Source organism: Peromyscus californicus, unplaced genomic scaffold, assembly GCF_007827085.1.
Source record: "Peromyscus californicus insignis strain IS unplaced genomic scaffold, ASM782708v3 Scaffold_15__1_contigs__length_86483966, whole genome shotgun sequence".
Classification (NCBI taxonomy): Eukaryota; Metazoa; Chordata; class Mammalia; order Rodentia; family Cricetidae; genus Peromyscus; species Peromyscus californicus.
The window spans coordinates 53,942,082-53,963,532 of record NW_026294447.1 but is presented as its reverse complement, the minus strand read 5'-3'; the positions used below and the strand labels follow the sequence as shown (position 1 = coordinate 53,963,532).

At 46.2% G+C, this 21,451-nt stretch overlaps 1 protein-coding gene across 1 annotated transcript; it reads left to right on the top strand.

The window, feature by feature from the left end:
• Positions 1-1,471: 1,471 nt before the first annotated feature.
• Positions 1,472-8,445, top strand: LOC128110345 (protein TCL1B1-like). Its single transcript, XM_052738128.1, has 3 exons — positions 1,472-1,606; positions 6,571-6,636; positions 8,392-8,445. Exons 1-3 carry the CDS (start codon positions 1,472-1,474, stop codon positions 8,443-8,445), a joined length of 255 nt encoding a protein of 84 aa, XP_052594088.1.
• The last annotated feature ends 13,006 nt before the right edge of the window (positions 8,446-21,451 follow it).

The window sequence follows — 21,451 nt, the reverse complement described above, 5'->3', positions numbered from 1 at the left end:
GTGCTTAGTGTCTTAGGGTCCCTATTGCTGTGACCAGGACCTAAGGCAAGTTGGGGGAGGGTTTATTTGGCTTATACTTCAGTCTATCACTGAAGAAAGTCAGGGACAGGAACTCAAACAGGGCCAGAACGTGGAGGTAGGAGCTGGTGCAGAAGATATGGAGGGATGTTGCTTAATAACTCGCTAGCTCTCATGGCTTGCTAGGTACATTTTCTTACAGAACCCAGGACCACAACTCAAGGCTGGCTCCAAATTCAATGGGCTGTGCCCTCCCCCATCGATCACTAATTAAGAAAATACCCAACAAGCTTACCTAGAGCACAATCTTGGGGAGTCTTTTTCTTAATTCAGGCTCCCTCCTTTCAGATGACACTAGCCTGTGTCTAATTGACATAAAACTAGCCAAGAAATGCCTGACATGGGGCTAGGGGTGGAAATTGATTGGTAGAATGTTGGCCTAGCATGTGCAGAGCTCTGGGTTGGATCTTTAACTCCCCATAGAACAGGGCATGCTGATGGAATCCCAGCACTAGAGAAGATGAGGCAGAAGGATCAGGAATTCAGGGTCATCCTCAGCTACAAAGTGGGTTTGAGAACAACTGGGCTTCAGGAGACACTTCTGAGAGAAAAAGAAAACAAGGAAGGATGAGAGAGGGAGGGAGGAGGAGGGAGAGAAATGGCTGACATGGCACAGGTGCTCCACATGTTTTGGGGTCTAATGAAAAGAATCTGCCTTGTGGTTTTCAAATAACAAAAGAACTATTTACCCGGTCTTCAAGGCACAGGGTGCTGCCATCATGAGGGTACTATAGGACTGCCCTGTTAGGCCTCAGAAAAGCTGAGGGGAAGTGCTAAACAGATGGCCCTGTGGGTAGTCAGACCCAGCTTCCCTTGGGAGACTCAATCACGGTTTATATGATCTTGAACACAAACATCTGAGGGGTGCGGACTTGTTTTCCAACAGAAGAAATTTAGCCCAGGTATGTCTTACCTGGAGAATCCACTAGGGCAACGGTTGGCAATCTGTGGGTTGCGACCCTCTTGCAAAACTCTATCTCCCAAAGTATTTACCTTACAATTCACAACAGTAGCAAAATTACAGTTATGAAGTAGCAGAAAACATGGGGTCACTACACATGAGGAACTGTATTAAAAGGTTGCAAGCATCTGGAATATTGAGAGCCACTGCCCTAGTACCAGGGGCTTCACCTAGGTTCCTGATGGAAAACTGTTGGAGAGGTAGTGATCAGGGCACACATAGAGAGCCCTGCAGAGGGCTAGCCTGAGGAAACAGGGCACCTGATGAAGCCAGACAGCTGTTTCCAGGGAGTTGAGCTCCTGGCCCAGCTGAAGAAGAACTAGGTTTCTCATGCCTCACTCTCCCCACCCCGCTGCAACCTGTGATGAGTTCTCCACCCTGCCCCTGCAGGACTGCATTTTAAAGAAGCAGACAGCTCAAAGGCTCTGCACTATGGCTGCCTCTCCTTGGAGACCACCCCCAATCACTCTGATCTGTATATGTCCTGGTTTCTACGAGGATGAGAACGAGAAACTCTGGATGGTTGTAAGCCTGGGCTTTAGAGACTTTCATCCAACTGAAAACAGGGTAAGTTTGGGGACTCCATGGAGGCTGTATCCTTATGATTGTCCTTGTGTTACAGGGTGTGTGTGTTAGGCTGATGCTATCAACATGTCAGAAAACAGCTGATACTGGTCTGTGAACAGAACCATGTCCTCCCCCGTGCACCAGCCACAAGAGTCCCTATTGGAGTCCCCACAAGCACAAGCTTATCCACAGATGGTGGGGGCCCTTGTGGTGAGGCCTGACTTACCAGTAGATGGCCTAGTCAGAGGGAGCATGCCAAGAAAGCTAATAGATAGGAGATTTGAAAGGCTGGGCTTTGTGGGATGAGTAGGAGTTCTCCAGGTCAGAAATAAGGCACACACTTGGAAGGAGCAGATGGGAATGGAAAGCACTAGCTTCTGAGTCTTCTGCACATAATGACACACCAGCTGCTATTGTCCTCAAACTTGAATGTCCTGGGGAAGCATTTAACAGGTAAGGGTCCTTACACTGGAAACTGATTGGGGCCTTGCGGGAGGTCCTAATGGGCTAGTGGATCTGCTGATGACATAGATAATCACTCTGAAAACTGCTCTGGGCTGTGGCTTTAGACCACGATGGAACCTGGGAGGCTAACATGCTCTGTAAAGCTGTAAAAGCATTTCTAGGCATCAGAACTGCTCCAAAAGGACCAAGGATGTCACTTGAGCAAAGCCCTTGGTTGTTACGGCAGAGACTAAGGGTCCTTTCTATGGTACCAAGTTGAGGGGTGTTCTGTCTTATACCTGAAACAAATAGTTGAGGTGCCCATTACCATGTTAAAGTGGATGCTGGGCTCTAGGTTTTCCCAGCATCCCTCAATCCCTACCTGTTACTAGGTATGGTCACCTTACCCTGCCCTCTACCATGAACTCTCCAGCCCAGGGCCTGTGCCTCCTCCTGCCCCCTCTTCCCTCTCCAGCCCATCACCTCTGGTCTGTACATAACTCAGACATTGGCTATGTCTATGGTCCAGGCCACCCCACTTGGTTGGCATCTCCTCTCCCCTCTCCTCTTTCTTCTCCTTCTCCTCCCCTCTCTCCTCTCCTCACATGGCCAGCCTCACAGTCCTGTTCACTCTGGACTCTCCAGATGTCTCTGCCTCTGGCTATGCTCTTCCTTTTATCTACAATAAGCCTTCTTCTCCACCATACCTGGGAGCAGTCAAGTCCTTCCTTTTTTTTTCTTTTTTCCATTCATCTGGTGCTGACATGATATGATAATGGACCTCAGTTTGTCCCAGGTTTGAAACCTAACAAGGTTTAATTCACCTATTACACCATTAAAAAAATCAAGTTAAGTGTTTTTCTTTAAACCTATACCAAATAAAGAATGGAAATTTTTTGGACCAAATATTTTTAGTATAAAAAAAAAAGTAAAGAATTCTGTTGGTGAGGATGTAAATGAAGCGGCTTCCATGGGAAACATTGTGTAGTCAATTAAATTCAAATAGAGTCACCTGCCTCCCCGCCATCTCAGGTTAAAGTAGCTATTGGCTCCAAGTGTGCATGGAGGGGCAGGTGTGGCAATCAGAAGAGCTGCTGACAGCTGAGTGTGAAAGGGGCGGGGCTAATCTGATGTCTGCTGTGAGAGAGAGAACCTGAGGTCCCCAGGCAAAGCTGTGGCTAAGGGACACATGCACAGGAAGTGCCCACTGGAGTGGCCTTGAACTCACTTTGTGGTTCAGGCAGGCCTGGAACTTGTGATCCTCCTGCCTCAACCTCCTGAGTAGTTTGGGATCCCAGGTTGCAACACCAGGCCCAGCATTGAACTTCTCTCTTTCCTCCTTCCCTTCTCCCTTCATTCCCTCCTGTTTCTGTCTGTCTGTCTGTCTCTGTCACTCCCTTGGTTACTATACTAAGCAATAGGTTGCATTGTAACATTTTCACACACACACACACACACACACACACACACACACACACACACACACACACACGGCAGAAGCAGGCACATCTAAGTTCAAGGCCACATTGGCCCATATAGCCAGTTCCAGGCTAGCCAGGTCTACACAGAGATCCTGTCTCAAACAAGCACACAGATCATAAGCAAATAAATAAACCTTGAAAACAGAGCCCTGTGAGCCCGAGTTCGGATCCCAGCAGCCACATGAAAAGCCTCCTGTGGCTTTGTTGCCTTTGACTTCAGTGCTGTGGGGGCGTCGACACAATCCCTGCTTCAAAGGCTTAAGGGGAAAGTGACTGAGCAGACACCTGAGTTCTCCTTTGGCCTCTTCAGGCTGGCATATGTGCATCACACACACTCACACGCTTTCACACTCCCATCACACATACTCCACTCACACGTTCTCACTGTCACACACATACTCTGTCACACACTCTCACATCTCACTCTCTCACATACTTATAACACAGGCACTCACAACATGCACACTCTCACACTCTGTCTCTCAGTTTCTCACACACACTCATTCTCTCACACTCTCTCACACTCACACTATCTCTTACACTCACTTTCACACTCACACATTCTCTCACACAGTCTCTCACACACACTCTCTCTCACACCCTGTCTCTCACACCCTGTCTCTCACACCATATTTCTCTCACAAGCTGTCTCTCTCACACTCACACTTTTCCTCTCTTACACACTCACTCCCACTCTCTCTCACATTACTGTGTCACATACTCTCACACATTTTCTCACACTCACACACTCACACACTCTTTTTCTCACACTCTCTTTTTCTCACACTCTCTTTTTCTCACACACTCTTTTTCTCACACACTCTTTTTCTCACACACTCTTTTTCTCACACACTCTTTTTCTCACACACTCTTTTTCTCACACACTCTTTTTCTCACACACTCTTTTTCCGACACACTCTTTTTCCGACACACTCTTTTTCCGACACACTCTTTTTCCGACACACTCTTTTTCCGACACACTCTTTTTCCGACACACTCTTTTTCCGACACACTCTTTTTCCGACACACTCTTTTTCCGACACACTCTTTTTCCGACACACTCTCATTCTCACACACTCTTTCTCACACACTGTCTGTCTCACACACACACTCTCTCTTACACACACTTTCCCTCATGCACTCTCACATATGCTCTTTCACACTCTCACAAACTCTCACAAACACTGTCTCACATACACTCTCCTGCATTCACACACTCTGACATTCACCCACATTCACATGTTCTCATACATTTTCACATACACTCACACACTCTCACATTCACTCACAATATCTATACACTCACCCATGCCTGTGAGTGTGCATATGTGTGAGTGTATGTCTGAGTGTGTGAGTGTGTGTGTAAGTATATGTGTGAGTGTGTATGTCTGAGTATGTGTCTAAGTGTATGTGTATGAGTATGTAAGTGTATTTATGAGTATGCATGTGTGAGTGTGTGTGAGAGTGAGTGTGAGATCCCACATACAGTTGCAGGTTAGGACAGGACCATCTCAGTGTGATCTCAGCAAGGATCATCCGTTTTTTCAATCACAGGCGTCAGAGGGAAGCTTTTTATTTTGCAGGCACTGAGGACCTGGGAACACTCTCTTGGCCACATTAGTGCAAAGCATCCAGAAACTGTGGTAGTTTTTAATAAAACGTGATTCAGTACAAAAGTAGGTGACTAGTGAGTGTGGGTCCTTGTCCCTTCTTGGATACCCCACTTCCCACCCAACTTAAATCAGAATACACACAGGGGCAGACTCTCACAAAAAAATTAGGGTGACAACTGGGAAATTGTTCTGCCACAGTGTCACAGGTGAGAGCGTGTGTCTTCAGCTTATAAAACTGCAGGGATTTCTCAGGAAGACAGGAGGACATTGGTAAGGAGTTTGTGACATGTTTCCTGCTCTGTGAACAGACCTAGCACTTGGTTAAGGTTTATAGTGACTGTTTTCTTCCTTTTTTGTTTTTGTTTATTTTGATTGTTTTGTTTGTTTTGGTCTGTATTTGATACAATGTTTCTCTCAGTAACAATTTTTTTTTTGATTCTAGGTTTCTCTGTGTAAGAGTCCTGGCTGTCCTGAAACTCACTATGTAGACCAGGCTGGTCTCAAACTCAGAGATCTGCCTGCCTCTGCCTCTTGAGTTCTGGAATTAAAGGCTTACATGACCATGCTTGGCTACAGTGACTTTTTCATTTTGTAGCTTTCTATGTTGGCTCAGGTTTATGTTTTGCATTTATTAAAGACCCATGAAGCTCTCCATCAACACTACATTGCATTTCTTCTGGTAAAGCCTCTGCCCCGGGCCCTACTCTGTGAGTGCACGGGCAGTACATGTGTTGAATGTTCAGGTGAGCTGCTCTAACTCTCTCTACCTCATCTGCCTGAGGCAACATCTTTCACCAAATCTGGAGCTAGACTGGCAGCCAGGAAACCCAGTGATCAGCCCACCTCACCTTTCCACCGCACCAGCACATGCATGACTATGACTTTTTACATGGGTGTTGAAGAGTCACACCTAGGTCCTCATGTCTGTGCAGCAAGTACACTTACCTATGGAGCCATCTCCCCAGTGTCTGTCTTATTTTTCAAAGGAGAAAATTCAAAACTCTGGAAATGACTGAGACAGAGCCCCAGGGGACAACCCAGTACCAGGAAAGGTGCTGTGTGGCTGGAGACTGTGGCTGCAGTGTGGGAGATGCACTGGGGATGAGCAGGGATGCTGGAGGGAGTACTGGGTCAGAACAGGCAGAAGAGCAGCAGACATCAGGGTCCTGGGGAAGACCTAGGTGTTGGGAACAAGGCTGTGGTTAGGGCTATTGTAACATTTACCTCTAATCTTGACCTTTGCAGGAATAAAGCCAGGCCAGCACCAGCCATGGCTGCTGGAACCTGTCCCTAATGCACCTCTCCCCTCTACTCCCTTCAGCTTGAAACTACACAGACTGTCCACTTGTGGCAGTTGATAAGATCCCACCAGGAGTCCTTGAACCCCATCCCCTTTACTATGTCCTGTCTTCCCAATATATGGCAGCAATATTCCAAGATATTTTACTGGGGGAAAGACTCAACGTTCTGGCAATTAGTGGACCATATCCAGGTAAGTGTTTGGTACCTCACAGTGAAAGCTCGAGCAGGAGGGGTGTAAAACAGAAATATTTTCACCCTGTCCCACCCCGAGGGAGGCGCTCCCTCTCTCTCTCTCTCTCTCTCTCTCCTCTCTCTCTCTCTCTCTCTCTCTCTCTCTCTCTCTCTCTATATATATATATATATATATATATATATATATATATATGTGTGTGTGTGTGTGTGTGTGTGTGTGTGTATGTATATATATACATATATATATATATCCCTTATTTATTCTTTATGTCTTTCTCATAATGTATATCCATCTCCTTCATTCCCCCATCCCTTCATATCTACCTTCTGCCCTTGTATCCTTCCCCTGAAAATAAAATAAAATTTAGAAGAAAGAAAAAAAAGGGAAAAATCAATCTTGTCATAGAAGCTGTAGTGTGACACAGTGAGTCACAGAGTGAACACTTTTATCCATGTATCTTTACTTTGAAGTGTTCATTGTAGAGTGTTACTGGTCTATTTCAAGGCCTCTGGTTTCTGCTACACTATGGCCCTCACAGGAATTTGTCTGGGTTATCCTGCTGTTGATCTTTGTTGTGGAAATCCCTCCATCTTTGGGTCTGGAGGACCAGTCTCTTCACATGCTCCAGAAGACCATAGATGGGGTGGATGCTGGGGTGGCCAACCCATAACCCTGGTTCTGGGCCTGGGTAGTTGCAGGGTTGGTCATCATGTCAGCTCTCCCTTGTCCTCACCACCAGGGTGAGCTCTCCTGCATGACCTGGGCTATTTTTCCCCTTATAAAAATGAGCAAGGGGCGGGGCCAGTTCTCCAGCTTTCAGATGCTCAGGGTCAGATCGCCCACACCTGCACATTTAGGGTCAGTTAGATTGTGTTGCCCTAGGGACACTCTCGTGAGTGTTGCACCTGATGAGGGGCAGAACCACCTCTCCCCAGGGAGGTTATTGACTCTCCTTCACTCAGATCTACAAGGGCTCTAACAGGGTCTATTTCTAGTGGAAAATTTGAGAGGGTTGTTGTGTAACAGAAATTTTCCCACCAGAAAACACATACTACTCTACTCATACCAGATAGAGAACCCACAACAGACCAAAGAGCAGATACCATGAATGTCCATCTTGGTGAACCATTGAGTTTTATTGGGGTTACTTATAGGAATCTGGGTGAAGGATCACTTACAGGAACAGAAATGACTCACAGAAATGCATCACCAAAGCCCACCCCAGCATGGGTGACAGACAGCTCACAAAAGCCAGCACCCTGGAGCACACTGCTCAGCCTGCAGGCAGCTCAGCAGGTTACAGAGGGTCCTTTCCAGGTGCCTCAGTTGGGCTAAACCCTTCCAGGCAGCCTGGCTGGTTTCTGCTTCTTCAGCGTTGCTCCTCTTATGTGGGAGTCTTTGGGCCTTGGCTCTGCTTCCTCTAACAGGAAGGAGCCTAGTGAATCTGGTCAGTTTTAGGGAGTTCTTGAAGATATTTGTGGCTGTTGACCTCCCTACCTAAGGAGGAGGCTATTAGTACATCAGAGGGGGACAGAAAGGGAGAGAGAGAGAAGGCATCTGTGCACATGTAGAGACGTCCTCCTAGTGGGGCAGGTGTGGAAGGAATGCTTCCCTCTGACTACAGAATCCACAGACCAGATCCCCTTCTGCCCCTTAACCCTTTCTGCTTCCTCAAGTCTGAATGGGTCATTGTCCTAGAGCTGGCTAGATGTGTGTCACCCAGGATCCTGATGGCTGCTCCCTCTCCTGCAGATTGGCAACACAGAGCAACTGATCCTAAGGATGGTGGACAATTTCAGTAAGTGAGGTAAGTCAGGCACCAGCAAGCTTTCCCCCTTTATAGGAAGGCAGGGATGGTCTCTCTCCCTGAACTTTCCTGGTGTGGCCAACCCTTACCCTTCTCCTTGGACATAAGTTCTGTGAACTGACCCCCACAGTAAGCATAGGACCTCACTGAATCAGACTCACCACTCACCATAGCAAACAAATCCATGTGTCCAGTGTTCCAGTTCAAGCCAAATAAACATATTCAGGGTGTTGGAATGCAGGACCTAAGACCACAGAAGCCTGGGACGGCAGTGACCAGACTAGAACCGAGTGACTTGGTTCTCAAGTTTAATCACACTGGAGTGCTGTGTGGTATCCACCCAAGAGGACCTACACTGGACATCTCCCCCAGCATGGTAGCAGCTCTACCTCACTGGGTAGACCTTGGCTCATGCGGAGGGCTGGAGCTGGACTGGCTGGAGCACAGCCTTTGGATCCAGCAGCCAGTTCTGCAGGGATTCCCTAAGCAGTCTTACCTTGGTCTTCTCTATGTCTTGGTAGCACTTCAGGCCCTGGCCCTTGAACCCTGAGTGAAGATATTCTACATCTACTCTTCTGCTTTTTCCTCAGATTTGCAGTTTGGCATTCCCTCCTGCCCTGCTGAGACCTGAGCTTGAGATGATCTGGGAGCCTGGCCTGTCTGTGTCCTGAGCCTTCTCCCTTCCTGGGTACATTTTGGGCTTTCTTGCCCCCATTTGCTTCTGATGCTGACCTCACAGATGGTCCTTCTAAAGAACCTTCCTGCCTTAGAACCCCTCTCATGGGCTCCCAGTGCAGCATGCACCTCAGGTGTCTCTGACCTGGAGGTGCCTCTGGAGCAGGAATGGATGGGGACTCCATGCCCTGTGGATCTCTGAGACACCAACACTGGCTAGAAGTTGACCTGGTACTGGGCAGAGCACCCTGTGCTAAGTAGCTTAAAGGCACCTTGGGGTATGTACAGGGAACATCTGGTGTGCTTCTCCCACATGTTCAGTTCTTGGCTCCTAGAAGTGACGCTGACCCTAATCCCCACCACCAAACTTGTTTTTAAGTAATTAAACTTTACTGCTTTTACTCAGATTCTGTGCTGGGCCAGGCTGTCCTTATCTGGTTTCTAGTGTGGCAGGTGAAAGCTGGCCCCCAAATATTACAGGAATATTTTGTGATTTTTTTTCTAGACATTTCCACACTGGGAGGAGTAACTACTGGTCCATTTCAACATCAGGGAATTGAGGGGAAGATCTAAGAGGGAGGGTTTGTGGGAGCTGGGTGAAGCTGAGCTAGGAATAGGCTAAAAAGCTGTGGCATCACAAGGAGGTATGGGAAGGGGTCCATGACCTACAGTGTCAATGCAGGAGGCACACTGATCCACTGCAGAGCAGAAGGAGAAAGTGTCCTTGCACATGAAGACACCAGATGATCAGGGGAGCAGCAGAGAGGGGCAGAGGCCAGGTACTGTGGACATGTCCTTCCTTCAGCTGATCCACAGGAAGAGGGGCATCCACTCTGACACAATTCACAAGGAGAAACTGTCAGCAGATGGAGGCTACGACTTTACAGAGAGTCTATAAAGGCCCTTAGAGGGCTGGGGCTGGAGCTCGGTTGGTCACATGCTCACTTAGTATACACAATGCTCTAATTTGATTCCTCAGTATTGTGTAATCAGGGTGTCAAACCAGGTGTGTGAGTAATGGGGGAACCTCAGCACTTGAGATGTGGAGGCCAGAGAATCAGAAGTTTAAGGTTATCCTTGAATATGTAGTGAGTTCAAATCCAGTCTGGGCTATAAGAAACCACCTGCCAGCCCCTCCCTCTGTGTGTGTGTGTGTGTGTGTGTGTGTGTGTGTGTGTGTGTGTGTGTGTGTGTGTGTGTGTTTGCGCACGCATTCATCTATGTTTTGAGATAGGGTGTCTCTGTGTATTCCTGGCTGCTTTGGAACTCTGTGTAGACCAGACTGACCTCAAATTCGAAGATCCACCTGCCTCTGCCTCCTGAGTACTGGGATTAAAGGCATGAGACACAACTGCCTGGCTGAGACATTGTTTTTAAAGAAAGCGTTTGTAGAAAATATGGAGAAATATGTTTAGGATCTTGGGGAAGGAAACATCACAAACAAAACAAGACAGGCTGGCTGTAAGACCAGCCCTGGGACACAAGTTCACAAATGACTAGGGATTCTCTGAGAACAGAAAATGAAAGAATAGGAACTCACACAAGTGGAGACAGGGACACAGGAGGAGGAAGGCAGGTTTAAAACCCAGAGCTGTTTCCCCTTGTTCTGGGCAGAAATGTTGATGGGTTGGAGACAATTCTGTTCATAGGGAGATGTATGGTGGCTTCAGGAACAAGCTTGGAACCTCTCTGTGCCTTAACTGGAACAGACTTTATGATGTGGACACAAATGGTATTTGGATCAGATCCTGCTTTGTCTTGGGATGTCGTGAGTGAGCACACAGGGAGAACAGCAGCATCCCTGACATCTGCCCACTGGACTATAAATGTCTCCAGACATGACCACACGACTGGGGTTTGGGAGTTGAGATTACTTCTGGACAAGAGATCAGTACAGAGAAAGTGCTTGGAGTTCTAAGGGTACCATTCAGGAGTGACCAGTCCCTGAAGCCTGACTCTGCCCCTTCCTATGAGAAGCTGAGTTGGTCCCTAGGAAACTCTCCTCCCCTAGTAAGCCTAGTTGTCAACTTGACTGCATTGACATTTAGCTTGCTATTGACACATATCAAGGTGTGTCTTGAGTGTGTTCCCAAAGAGAACTGAAGGGGAGGACCCACTGTGATGGCACCCTGTCCATGGGCTGCAGGTCTGGTAGAATAACAAATAGAGGAAGGAGTAAGCCAGCTGAGATCCAGCATCCCCCAGTCTTGTTTCTGATCATCCATGAAGTGAACAACTTTCCCTCACTGCAGGATCCTACTGCCTGGATGTCCTGCCCAAGGGATGGTGTTACCCAGACCTGGGGGTTGTACTACTAAATACCTCTTCAGAAACAAACTGGAACACAGACTGGTGGAGGAGTAGTCCATTCAAGCCTGGACTTTGAGAAAATAGGGAAGACACTGCCCATCTTAAAGGATCAGATCTAGGAATATATTAAAGGAGAATGGCTTCTGCTAGAAAATAAGACATAACAAAGCCAGATGTGGGAGAGAAGAATCAGAGGCCTGTGTTAGTTCACTGCTGCTGTGACCAAGATCCTCGATGAAAATGACCTACAAAAGAGAAAGGAGTTGTTTGGCTCCTGTGGGTCATGTTAGAAGCACTTACGCTCATATCATGTGTCAGGGGATGGGGAGAGAATGCACGCCTATTTTCTCTTTCCCCTCTTTTATTCTGACTGGACTTCACAGCCCATGGGATGGCATTCCTACATTCATGGTGTGTGCTACCTCATACCCTCATAAACACCCCAGAGTTGTGCCTCAGTCTCCCAAGTCAGGTGAATCCAGGTACAGAGGAAACCATCAGATGAGAGAGAAGGAACCAAGTCCCATTTTCCCCCAATTCCGAAGCTTGAGAGATGTTTTGAGAATCCAGCAAGTTAAATTTTTATAATAATTCAAGGTATAAACACCCAAGCTTTGCTTTCTTTGCGTACAGAGTCAGAAAGTAAGGTAATGGAAAATCACTGAAAACACACTGTAAAGCAGATTTTTAAACACTGATAAGGGCTCCTAAAAAGCCTTAAATGGGAAGACAGCCTGTGTTGTAGTCCCATGAACTGGGCATTTCACTTTTATACCTCAGTTTCTTCATATATCCAATTGGATGATTACGATAATGAAGCCAGCAGGCAAGGATTAGTGTAATAGCTTGAGACAATATTACAAAAACTTTAAGTTAATATAATTAACTTAATACATTAATAATGTTACTTTACTCTGGTATAGGGCCGACTTCTTCCTTGTCAGCTTCAGCAAGAAAGAAGATACAGAGGTGCTTGTACTCATCGCCTGTCAGGGGCTTAGCACAGACTAATCTTTATGTCAAAGTGGTGCATGTTGGACTCCATGTTCTCCCATAATTCATTTGTGAATCCCATCCCTGTGTATTCCGGCCTTCTCTCTCAGCCTCTCCTGTGCCTTGATGCCCAGACCTATGGCAGCCTCAGGCTGAGGCAGTGCCTGCTGGGAGACACTGGATCGTGTCCCATAACTCTACTCTGCCCTCCGACTCTTCTCAGCCAGGATTTCCCACCTTTTCTCACACCCACAATTTTCATGTTCATTTCTGAATCAGATCATGTAGGTAACAATGGTTTTTTGTTTTGTTTTATTGTATTTATAAATTAGTTTGGAAAATAAATCCTTATATTAACTTAAAGTTTTGGTAATATTGTCTCAAGATAATACACTAATCCTTGTCTGCTGACATCATTATTGCAATGAAACCAATTGGATAGATGAAGAAACTGAGTTATAAAATTGAAATACCCAGTTCATGGGACTACAACACAGCCTGTCTTCCCATTTAAGGCTTGTTTGTGAGCCCTTACTAACATTTAAAAATCTGCTTCACAGTGTGTTTTCAGTGATTTTCCATTAGATTTCTTTCTGACTATGTATGTAAGGAAAGCTTGGGGGTTTATACCTTGAATTGTTATAAACATTTAACTTTCTGGGTTCTCTTATGGGTTCAGTAGTGTTTGAGAAGGTTATTTTCCTCTTATTAATACACACAGTCTTCACTACATATTAGGGCTTCTTGTACAATTAGCAAATTGCTCTTTTTGCTCAAAACATCTCTCAAGCCTCGCCATGGGGGGTGGAATGGGACTTGGTGCTTCTCTCTCATCATCTGATGGTTTCCTCTGTAACAGGATTCACCTGACTTGGGAGACTGAGGCACACCTCTGGGGTGTTAATGAGGGGATGAGGGGCCTCACAGAATGAATATAGGAATGCCATCCCATGGGCTGTGAGAGCCAGTCTGAATAAAAGAGGGAAAGAGAAAGCAGATGTTCATTCTCTCCTCACTCCCTGACACTGACACTCCCTGAACTGAAATGCTTCTCACATGCCCCACAGGAGCCAAACAAGTCCTTTCTCTTTTGTAAGGCATTTCCATTGGGGATCTTGGTCACAGTAGCAGTGAACTAATGCAGGCCTATGATTCTTCTCTCATCCCGTCTTTGCCATGTCTTAAATTCTAGCAGACGCCATTGCCATTCTCCTTTAATATATTCTTAGTTGAGTTCCTATAAGATGGGCAGTGTCTTCCCTATTTTCTCCAAGTCCAGGCTTGAATGGACTACTCCTCCACCAGTCTGTGTTCCAGTTTGTTTCTGAAGAGGTATTTAGTAGTACAACCCCAGGTCTGGGTAACACCATCACTTGGACAGGACATCCAGGCAGTAGGATCCTGCAGTGAGGGAAAGCTGTTGACTTCATGGATGATCAGGAACAAAACCGGGGGATGCTGGATCTCAGCTGACTTTCTCCTTCCTCTATTTGTTATTCTACCAGACCTGCAGCCCATGGAGAGGGTGCCACTCACAGTGGGTCCTCCCCTTCAGTTCTCTTTGGAAACACTCAAGACACTCCTTGACATGCCTCAATAGCAATCTAAATGATTCTGAACCTAGTCAAGTTGACAACTAGCCTAACTAGGGGACGAGAGTTTCCTAGGGACCAACTCAGCTTCTCATAGGAAGGGGCAGTGTCAGGCTTCAGGGACTGGTCACTCCTAAATGGTACCTTAGGACTCCAAGCTCCTTCTCTGTATTGACCTTTGTCCAGAAGTAATCTCAACTCCCAATCCCCAGTCGTGGGGTCATGTCTGGAGACATTTATAGTTCAGTGGACAGATGTCAGGGATGCTGCTGTTCACCCTGTGTGCTCACTCACGACATCCCAAGACAAAGCAGGATCTGATCGAAATACCATTTGTGTCCACATCAGAAAGTCTGTTCCAGTTAAGGCCCAGAGAGGTTCCAAGCTTGTTCCTGAAGCCACCATACATCTCCCTATGTACAGAATTGTCTCCAACCCCCCAACGTTTCTTCCCAGAACAAGGGGAAACAGCTCTGGGTTTTAAACCTGCCTTCCTCCTCCTGTGTCCCTGTCTCTACTTGTGTGAGTTGCTGCTCTCTCATTTTCTGTTCTCAGAGAATCCCTAGTCATTTGTGAACTTGTGTCCCAGGGCTGGTCTTACAGGCTGCTGGTCTTGTTTTGTTTGGAACTTTACCTTTCCCAAGATCCTAAATATATTTCTGCATATATTCTACAAACACTTTCTTTAAAAACAAGGTCTCAGCTGGGCAGTGGTGTCTCATACCTTTAATCCCAGTACTCAGGAGGTACAGGCAGGTGGATCTTTGAATTTGAGGTCAGCCTGGTCTACAGAGACAATCTAAAACAGCCAAGGCTACACAGAGACACCGTGTCTCAAAACATAGATGCATGCACACACACACATACACACACACACACTGGGGGTTGGGTGTGGGAGGGCGGTCTCTGGTAGCCCAGACTTGATTTGAACTCACTACATATCCAAAGAATTACCTTAAACTTCCAACTCTCTGGCCTCCACATCTGAACTGCTGAGGTTCCAGCATATGCTCACACACCTGGTTTGACACCCTGGTTATGAAATACAGAGGAATCAACTTAGAGCATTGTGTACACTAAGTGAGCCTGTGACCAACCAAGCTCCAGCCCCAGCCCTCTAAGGGCTTTTATAGACTCTCTGTAAAGTCGTAGCTTCCATCTGCTGACAGTTTCTCCTTGTGAATTGTGTCAGAGTGGATGCCCCTCTTCCTGTGGACCAGCTGAAGAAAGACATGTCGTCCACAGTTAATGCTCTGCAGTGGATCAGTGTGCCTCCTGCATTGACACTGTAGGTCATGGACCCTCTCCCTCCCTCCTTAGCCTCCCTCCACAGCTTCTTAGCCTATTCTCAGTTCAGCTTCACCCAGCTCCCACAAACCCTCCCTCTTAGACCTTACCCCTGGTTCCATGTTGCAAGGGACCAGTAGCTACTCCTCCCAGTGTGGAAATGTCTAGAAAAAAATCATAAAATATTCCTGTAATATTTGGGGGCCAGCTTTCACCCGCCACACTAGAAACCAGATAAGGACAGCTTGGCCCAGCACAGAATCTAAGTAAAAGCAGTAAAGTTTAATTAGTTAAAAACAAGTTTGGTGGTGGGGATAGGATCACTTCTAGGAGCCAAGAACTGAACATGTGGGAGAAGCACACCAGATGTTCCCTGTACATATCCCAAGGTGCCTTCAACTACTGAGCACAGAAACTTCAGCCCTGCACCAGGTCAACTTCTAGCCAGTGTTGGTATCTCAGAGATCCACAGTGCATGGAGTCCCCATCCATTCCAGCTCCAGAGGCACCTCCAGGTCAGAGACACCTGAGGTGCATGCTACGGAGGGAGCCCACGAGAGGGATTCAAAGAGAGAAAGGGTCTTTAGAAGGACCATCTATGAGGTCAGCATCAGAGGCAAATGGGGCAAGAAAGCTGCTGTTGTACACAGCAAGGGAGAAGGCTCAGGACACAGACAGGCCAGGCTCCCAGATCATCTCAAGCTCAGGTCTCAGCAGGGCAGGAGGGAATGCCAAACTGCAAATCTGAGGAAAAAGCAGAAGAGTAGATGTAGAATATCTTCACTCAGGGTTCAAGGGCCAGGGCCTGAAGTGCTACCAAGACACAGAGAAGACCAAGGTAAGACTGCTTAGGGAATCCCTGCAGAACTGGCTGCTGGATGCAAAGGCTGTGCTCCAGCCAGTCCAGCTCCAGCCCTCCGCATGAGCCAAGGTCTACCCAGTGAGGTAGAGCTGCTACCATGCTGGGGGAGATGTCCAGTGTAGGTCCTCTTGGGTGGATACCACACAGCACTCCAGTGTGATTAAACTTGAGAACCAAGTCACTAGGTTCTAGTCTGGTCACTGCCGTCCCAGGCTTCTGTGGTCTTAGGTCCTGCATTCCAACACCCTGAATATGTTTATTTGGCTTGAACTAGAACACTGGACACATGGATTTGTTTGCTATGGTGAGTGGTGAGTCTGATTCAGTGAGGTCCTATGCTTACTGTGGGGGTCAGTTCACAGAACTTATGTCCAAAGGAGAAGGGTAAGGGTTGGCCACACCAGGAAAGTTCAGGGAGAGAGACCATCCCTGCCTTCCTATAAAGGGGGAAAGCTTGCTCTTGCATGAATTACTGACGAGAGTGTGTGTGTGTGTGTGTGTGTGTGTGTGTGTGTGTGTGTGTGTGAAAATGTTACAATGCAACCTGTTTCTAAGTATACTAACCAAGGGAGAGAGAGACAGAGAAAGACAAACAGAGTGACAGACAAAGACAGAGACAGAGAAAGACAGACAGAGAGACAGACAAAGACAGAGACAGACAGACAGACAGACAAACAGAAATAGGAGGGAATGAAGGAAGAAGGGAAGGAGGAAGGAGAGAAGTTCAATGCTGGGCCTGGTGTTGCAACCTGGGATCCCAAACAACGCAGGAGGTTGAGGCAGGAGGATCACAAGTTCCAGGCCTGCCTGAACCACAAAGTGAGTTCAAGTGCCACTCCAGGGGGCACTTCCTGTGCATGTGTCCCTTAGCAACAGCTTTGCCTGGGGACCTCAGGTTCACTCTTTCACAGCATCATCAGATTAGCCCCGCCCCGTTTAAACCCAGCTGTCAGAAGCTAAGGAGTTGGAACAGCTTCTGACTCCATGAATCTTGACCCTTTGGGGGTTTAAAACATCTTTTCACAGGGGTAGCCTAGGACCACCTGTATGTTAGATGTTTGTATTGAGATTCAACAATGGCAAAACTGGAGTTATTAATTAGCATTGAGAAAGTTCAGAATTAGTGACTTGGAGAATGTTTCTCCTTACTCAAGGTCTGTTCAGACTTAAGAATGTTGTCTAGCCTCCTTGTCTTTGCTAAATTTGTTAAGCTTAAGCTACCTGGATAATTTGAGTCATATAAATGTTTCATATCAATATTTTGTTTTGGTTTCTTTACTGAATCGTATTTGATACTAGAAGATCTTCATTTCACAATCATTGCTTTTAAGGCTATTTTTTGTATACTGCTAGAGAATATAAATAAATAGTCAATCATAAATAATCAAGTAGTTTAATTATAGTCATTCTAAGCACTGATATAATTAATTAGGATATAATTATAAGATATAAAGATATAAAGATAAGCTTTACCCAGTCCCTTTTGTATGTTTTCAGGGTTGAGCTTAAAACAAATAACCAAAAACAAAGTTTGTCTATTCAGATTTTCCTGACAGCACTCATATGTCAGAGATCTGGAGAATACGGTACTTTAAAATGTTGATCCAAAGCTTATTATGTCAGACAGACTCCCAGATCCTAGGAGTGACCCAAGGTCCCCAAAGAAGATTATGTACAGGGCTCCACAAAGTCTCTGCTTGCATTATGGCAATGCTGACCACAGGGCAAGAGCTCCCAATGCAACACCTTCTTCCAGGACCTGGCACAGCCTGTGGACAAGCAACAGGACACTGGAGAATTGACTGCACCCCTTTTGCCTAGATAAAATAAGATCAGTCTTCTCAATGTCCCTATTCCACAGGAGAAATTCACTCCTTATATACCTGGTGGCTAAAGATTGATGCTGTTCTGATATTTCTGCCTCCAACACTGTGAAGACCTGGGTAAGGCTAACTGGATGTTGGACAGGTCTCTGTCATGTTTTTATAGAATTAGAAGCGTATTGGTCTGCACTCAGATATAATTTATCCTTCTCAGATCTCTGAGAGCACTGACAGCTAGGCTAGCTATAACTTTGTCAGCTTGGCAGCATCAGACAACCAGATCCTTCTGCAAGGTATAGTGAGCAGCTTGTTAGCTCATTTTAAAGAAAATGTTCTAAGCTACAAAAGTTTAAATAACTCATAAAGGTTTAAATATGGGTCCAAAAAAGGTCTGAGGATATGAAAGCTTATGAGCTTTGAGAATCTCAAAAAATGATTTAAGGTATAAATGCAAATTATAAAAATATAAATAAATGATTTAGATTATAAAAAATACATCAGGTTACTCTCCTGTTCTATGATATAACATTTCAGAGCTTAACATTTAATAGAGTCCTGATAAGCTTGTAGAGCAATGACTACTTACTGTTCAGTCACAAGTGTGGTGGCATTGTGTTCCCCAAAATATTGTGCACCCTAATAAACTTATCTAATTAACTTACCATGGTTCTCCATTTGTAACTGTGCTAGCAGAAATAAAGGAATTCTGGGGATACAGTGCCCCCTTCCTTTTGGTATCAAAGTATTAAAACAAAATGAGCCCCAAGGAATTGGCATTTCCCCAGCAATCTCTTGCTGGCAGAAGGAGAAGGCCATGAGCCTGGTGCCAACCAGAAGAGAAGCTAGTATCCAGGATGATCTCATGTATTTGCAACAACTTCAGACCACCTTCAGGCCAGACTGATGGGCAGAACCACACCCCACTAGAGACTGTTAGCCATGCACACCCGTGGTTGCTATGGAATTCTTAATCCCATGTTAAGACTCCCAGATAGATTCAGGTTGTCACTGAATCTCTTTGTTCCCATTCTCAATTGTGGACATACAGAATTTCCTTTTCATCATTAGGTATTAATTGGTCTATTGAGAAGGGTGCTGTAACCTGGCTTGTTAGGAGGCTGCCAGGGCTCAGGCTCTGACCCTAAAAGCTTCTCTAACACATTATTCTGAGTAGCTTCATTGCAGGTTATTTTGTATTTTACTATATAACACCTATACCAAGCTACCATGTAGCTTATGATCCAAATACAGTCAGGCATTGTTTTTTATGAATAAAGTTTTATTGAACACAGCCACACTCAGCATTTATGTATTATTTATGGTTCTCACAACAATGGCAGAATCAAATAGCTACAACAGAGACTTTATGTCCCATAAAGCCCCAAATATTTACTATCTGGCCCTTTATAGAAAAATTTGGCCAATTCTTGCTCTAGGTTTCTAACTTAGTTTCTCTTCTCTTATTCCTGTCCCCTCAGGGTCCATCCTCCACACAGCAGCTGGAGGTCATTCAGACCCCATTACTTCCTGGCTTCTTGAGGCTCTTAGGATAAATCTTTATTCTGACCATCAAGGCCCAACTCGCTATTCACTTGCTCCAGGCTCCATGTCCAACAGGCACGGGGCTGACCCTTGGCTGCAGGATGTCACATCCCCCCCTGCTTACACGGGTGCTACCACCCCAGAGAGGCCTTCATGGGGTGCTGCTCACTGCCCTGTTTCCTCCACAGCTCTTTCTTCTTGCATGGAGTAAATGTTTTGTCTTCTCTTCTGGTTCTGAACCAAAGGCAGAACCCAGCAAGTGAACACTGCTAGTCAGAAAGGCAGATTTTAGCCACACACAGGCCACGGACCCCAGGAAAACAAATGCTGCTGGTCTTGTGATTGGCTTCTGTTCAGGAAATTCAGATAATGAGAACAACCTGCTTACAAAAGTACATGTAAGTTAAAGACTGCTGTTGGCTTGGAGATACGAGAATCAGGAAAGCAATTTTTGTTCTAAAAAAATGATTTAGTCTTTATTTTATGTGTCTTTGTGTTTTGCCTGCATTTAAGTCTGTGTGAAGGAGTAAAATTACTTTGAGCTGGATTACAGACAGTTGTGAGCTGCCATGGGTGTGCTGGGAATTCAGCCCTAGTCCTGTGGAAGAGTAATCAGTGCTCTTAACCACTGAGTCATCTCTCTAGCCCACCCTCGGCTCTTAAGACAGAGTGAGAGAGGTTGGCTTTATGGTCATGAAAAGGCTGAAGAAATCAGAAACAAGGAGATTGGCAGTTTCAGTGATTTCTGGGAGGGACTTCCTCATCAGACCTGTGTGAGGGTTTGGCTCTTTTATTACCTGACTTCTTGGAAAGCAATTTAGCTTCAGCTGCCCACTTTAGCATGAGTGATTCCATGCTGGTGTGGTCAGCTGGCCTTACACACGAGTCTATCCTAAAGGAAAGCCTCTTGCAAGTTTCTCATTTCTTTGTTAAGGCTTGAAGGAGATATTCTTCTGACTCCATCTGTTCAAGTAACATGTCCTCTAAGCCATTGAACTGAGGGTGGGGAAGGAGAGAGACAAGAGTGACCAGCCCCAGCCCTGAGAATTCCCCTTCCACTCTGGCTCAGCTTTCTTTAGCCTGGGGCAGCACTGGGACCTGAGTGGGGGATGGGGGACTAGCCCTCTCCACTGGTCTCAGTCAGTGACTACCACAGGGGTTCCTTGTAACCAGGAGTTTGGCTGAGACCTCAGAAGATGGGCTTTTCTCTCTCTCCAAACTGCTTTAAAACAAACCAAACCAAAACCACATCTGCAGTTAGTTTCCTTTCCATTATTTTAGCTTCTGGCGCTGGGATGGAGGGATATAGAGCTAGCCCAGGCCAGCCCTAGGGTGAGAGCAGGACCACTGGAGATTACTCCAACCACTCAGTTCCTGGGGTAAGCTGTGCTTGCCTTGATGTAGTACACTATCTCCCAGAGGATGGAGTCACTGCCTCGGTACTTTTTCCCTGGGTAGAGTTGCCACATTAAAGGCAGCTCATATGCCTCCAGCTGTTTGTAAGTCATAGCAGGCCCCAAGGGGATATCTTCCTGGCCCAAGAGCACCTGGAGTTTTTCATCGTTCTGCAGAACAAGAACAGAACACACCTTTACCCCCTGCTTACCACAGTCAGGCTCCCCCAGGCACCACACCCCATGTCAGTCCTCTCACTTGGCACCCGGGACTGAGTCAATACACTGAGCACAGTTATGGCTCTTGGTTTCATCCTGTGGGAGTTGGTCTTCTCTTTCTATCATGTGGGATCCAGGAATCTAACTAGAGTCTTCATGATGAGTGGCCAACACCTGTACTGGCTGAGCCATCTCCCCAGCCTAAGGACAGCCTTTTTTGTTTTGTTCAGATCCTTCAAATGATTGGATCACATTAAAGAAGCCAATCTGCTTTACCCAAAGTCCACCGACTTTATGTGAACTCTAGG